The sequence below is a fragment of the Fukomys damarensis genome, unplaced genomic scaffold, assembly GCF_012274545.1.
Source record: "Fukomys damarensis isolate Sample0158 unplaced genomic scaffold, DMR_v1.0_HiC HiC_scaffold_39, whole genome shotgun sequence".
NCBI lineage: Eukaryota > Metazoa > Chordata > Mammalia > Rodentia > Bathyergidae > Fukomys > Fukomys damarensis.
In genome coordinates this window covers 107,640,038-107,644,060 of record NW_022900951.1, presented here as the reverse complement: position 1 = coordinate 107,644,060, position 4,023 = coordinate 107,640,038, and the positions used below count along the sequence as shown (strand labels likewise).

Genomic DNA, 4,023 nt, shown 5'->3' with positions numbered 1-4,023 from the left:
ATCTCTGAAGCTCTGGAGTCAATTTTCAGTATAAAAATAAATAAAAATAATTGAAAAAATTCTATTTAAGCCTAAAGAAAATGTCAATTTTGTACCTAGAAAGATGTGGGAAGTATCTAAGAGCTCACAGAGCATGTAACATGTAAGATATAGTCTTAAAAAAGTATTGAATGTCTTTAGGAAATTAGAGTGGGACAGATATTCCAAGGAGAAGAGATGAGCCATGCAAATCCTTAGGCTGCTCAAGTAATGACAAAATGGCTGGTTGATAAATTGTAGTGTGCCAAGGATGGTGTAGGGGGTAGTGAGTGACATTCCATTTTCCTGGAAATGTATGTGGGTTCTAGTGGAAAAGAATCTTAAATGCTGCAGAGTTTAACTGGTGAGGAGCCTCTTTCTGCCTCATAGCAGGACAAGAGAGATGGTTGTATGTTCATTTTTTCTGTCTTCTGGTACATTTTTTTTTCTTAATTGGCACATGGGAACAATGTAATATTTACTTCACAAGGTTTTAATTAGCATCAAGTTCTTATTTGGAAGTTGTGAACTTTAACTTCATATTATCCATAAGGTAAGTTGAGCTATCATCATCACCTACCATTCCTCCCTTCCTTTCTTTTTCCTTCCTTCCTTCCTTTCTTCCTCCCTTCTTTTCCAGTGCACTGTCTTGCATTAGTCAGTTTCTTATCTCTGGAATAAAACACCTGACAGAATACTTTTGAAGGAGAAAAAGTTTATTTTGGCTCATGGTTTCAGAGGTTTCAGTCCGTGGTCCCTGGCTCCAGGACAGAAACGTCATGGTGGAAGAAAGATGCACATATGGAAGCCAAGAAATAGCGAGCTGGCAAGGAAGAAAGAGAGCAGGGGTGGGGGGCATAGGAAGGGGATAGATAATCAGGAGTACATTCTTCCAGGTCATGCTGCTGTGACCCATCTTCTCCAACTCTAGGCCCTACTACCAAACAGTCCTTTTATCTACTAACTTATCAATGCATTGAACCACTGATGAGTTTAATGCTCCCATAATCCAACCAGATTCCCAAAACTCTGCCTCTGAACACAGGAAAATTTTGCGAAACATTTTTAGATCCAAATCATAGTAAGTCTAACATGTAAAATTAGATAGGGGAAGAAATAAGACACAAACCCAAACAATTAGCAACAATTATTAAACACTGAATATCCACTCATGAGTTAATTTCAGAAAAACTCTGTATTGAAGTGATGAAGACCGGAAGAAAGGAGCATTTTGTTTTGTTTATGTGCTCTTGTATGCTGGTGACATGAGTGTGATCTAAAGTCTTGAGACTAGATTGTAGGCAGGAAGTGGATGGGAAGGAAACTGCTAAGAGAGTACAGTAGCCTGAGGCCTTGAAGTCTCTGCACAGTTGTCCTAGTTCAAAAAGTTGGTAAAAATGTCTTTCATGGCAGAGCTCACCAACTCCAGAAAAAATTTTTGCTGCTGAATAGTCTCCTCAGTGCTCTTTTCGTGTCTTTGCTCCTTAGACTATAGATAAGTGGGTTCATGGTGGGTGTTACAATTGTGTACATGATAGCAGCTACCTTATCCCTTTGTGCTGAGTAGGCAGAAGAAGGGAGAAAGTAGACTCCAACAATGGATCCATAGAAGAGAGATACAGCTGAGAGATGTGAGCCACATGTGGAGAATGTTTTCCATTTTCCCCTGGTGGATGGAATCTTAAGCACAGTGCTACCAATAAAAGCATAGGTTAAGAGAATGAAAGTGAAGGGGAAGAAGATAACTGCACCTCCAATGGCTAAGATCATCAAGTGGTTGATTTTGGTGTCTGAACAAGCAAGCCTTAATATGGGTTCCAGGTCACAGAAGAAATGAGGGATTTCTCTCTGATCACAGAAAGTCAAGTGGCTCAGCAGACTGACATGCAGTACTGAGACAAGGCTGGAGATAACCCATGGAATCACAACCAGCAGGGCACAGCGCTTGGGATTCAGTAAAGTAGCATAGTGTAATGGGTGACAGATGGCAATGTACCGATCATATCCCATTGCTGCCAGGAGGAAATTGTCCAAATCTAACAGGAACATAAAAAAGTACATTTGTGTAAGGCACCCTTCAAAGGAGATGGTTGGATGTTGGCTGTGAATGTCTGCCAACATCTTGGGAACTATCGTGGTTGTGAAGCAGATGTCAGTGAAAGATAGGTTGGCAAGAAAGAAGTACATGGGGCTGTGGAGGTGAGTGTCACTGACAATGGCTAGGATGACAAGTAAGTTTCCTACCATGGTGATTAGATAAATGCATAGAAACAGCATGAAGACAATCAGCTGCTGTTCAGATCCTACCGTGAGTCCCAGGAGGAAGAATTCAGAGGTAGTTGTTTGGTTTCCTTGGTGCATGGCACGCTGTGTTGAAAGGGAAAATTTCAACTTCACTGTAAAATGGTAACAAGACAAAAAAAGCCCATCAGTGCATTCTATGAGATAAAAGAATAGAATCAGGCCATGGAACCAGTCTTGTGTTATATTATTCTCCTACTCAAGCATAATTTTCACAAAGATATGGATTTTATCTTTTATGTGCAGTGTTGTACATCAGTGCTAAAGACAATACCTGGCACATAGTAAGAGAGAAAATAATATTGGTTGGATTTAAATAAGAATAAATGAAAAAACCAATATTCTGGAGTTGTAACTCACTCTCCTCATGTCTTTTATCTGTGATTTTCTGAGCCTATTTCATCATTTTAAAACCTGGGATGTTATCTATTGTGGAGGGGTATTGTGAAGATTGTAGCAACACACATAAAATACCAGGCCTATTTTAGCCATTGCTGTAAAATGGTATCTGCTGTCACTCCCTAATTGGGAAGAATTACAGACTCTAAAGGTGAAAAGAAACCTCCAGAGAAGATCTAAACTAGCTCCTGGCTTTGGGCAAGTGAGTGTTCAATACGCAAGTGTTGATTTAGCTGATCACTTTATAGCACTCCAGAGATAGAGAATCCACAGTTCCCTGCCAGCATCAAATCAAAAAATTTATCATCTAAGTAATTTGCTTCCTTCTCACTTCTTCCTGAAATATTTCCCCCTTTCCATATTTCAACAAAGAGAAAGTAGTCATCTACATTAAAAGCTGCAGGACCTTCGTGTAGAAATGTCAATTGACTTACACAACATAACATAAAGGTAGGGTTTAGTGCCTTTAACAAGATCATTGATAGTGGAATTGACTGGGTATAAGCCAGAATGAAGAAAGATTTTGGATAAAACTTTAAAAGAGAGCATTTATTTAGGGCTTACTATGTTGTAGGCAGTGTGCTGCTAAGTGCTTTATGAGAATGATCTTATCAAATATTCACCACAACATTATGAGACAAAATGCCCAATGTACTATGAGGGAATAAACAAATAATGAGGGGTAAGTCGATCAAATTGATAAAAATTCAGTGTAGTGAAGTCAGAATTCTCAGCTCTGCCAGTGGGACTCTAGAGCCCTCTTGCTTAACCACTAGGATAAAATACCTCAATATTGCTGATGTTTTCATATATGTGTGGGGATGTAGGTGGAATCTGTAATTCCTATATGTTGCTGCTCACCTATATTCTGGGCACACGAGAGCTTTGTCAGCCAAAGTCATAAAGCTAGTAAGTGGCAGACCTGGGCTTTGAAATTTAACTCCAAAGCATATTAATTGCCATATCTGTGTGAGTCTAAATTGGAACAGATGGGCTTACAAAAGAAAGATTTGTTTCTGCTTCTTTTGATTTTGATCTTATCTGGACTCTTCTATATGCTGCTTGGAGATCCATTTTACATGCTTGTTACTTACTTAAAGTCCTGCCATGTCTTCATACCAACTTCCAAGTCCAAAAAATATAGATTCCCATTGTGTAAATTCACAAGCTTTTACTGGTTCGATTTGTATCTTCTGTGAAAAAAAAGATGTTGGCAGCACTAATGAATCCTTGCAGAAAGATTGCAGAAAGAATGTTACACTTATTTAATAACACAGTTTTTCCTAAGTACCATGGCAATACTCA

At 38.9% G+C, this 4,023-nt stretch overlaps 1 protein-coding gene across 1 annotated transcript; it reads right to left on the bottom strand.

Moving 5' to 3' along the window:
• Nucleotides 1-1,434: 1,434 nt before the first annotated feature.
• LOC104858548 (olfactory receptor 1J4-like) lies at nucleotides 1,435-2,379 on the bottom strand. The gene has a single exon (XM_010618806.1). It carries the CDS (start codon nucleotides 2,377-2,379, stop codon nucleotides 1,435-1,437), a length of 945 nt encoding a protein of 314 aa, XP_010617108.1.
• Between the last annotated feature and the right edge of the window lie 1,644 nt (nucleotides 2,380-4,023).

Bases quoted from the DNA above. Each gene is read 5' to 3' on its own strand.
- LOC104858548 (XM_010618806.1), bottom strand. From the start codon at position 2,379: ATGCACCAAGGAAACCAAACAACTACCTCTGAATTCTTCCTCCTGGGA.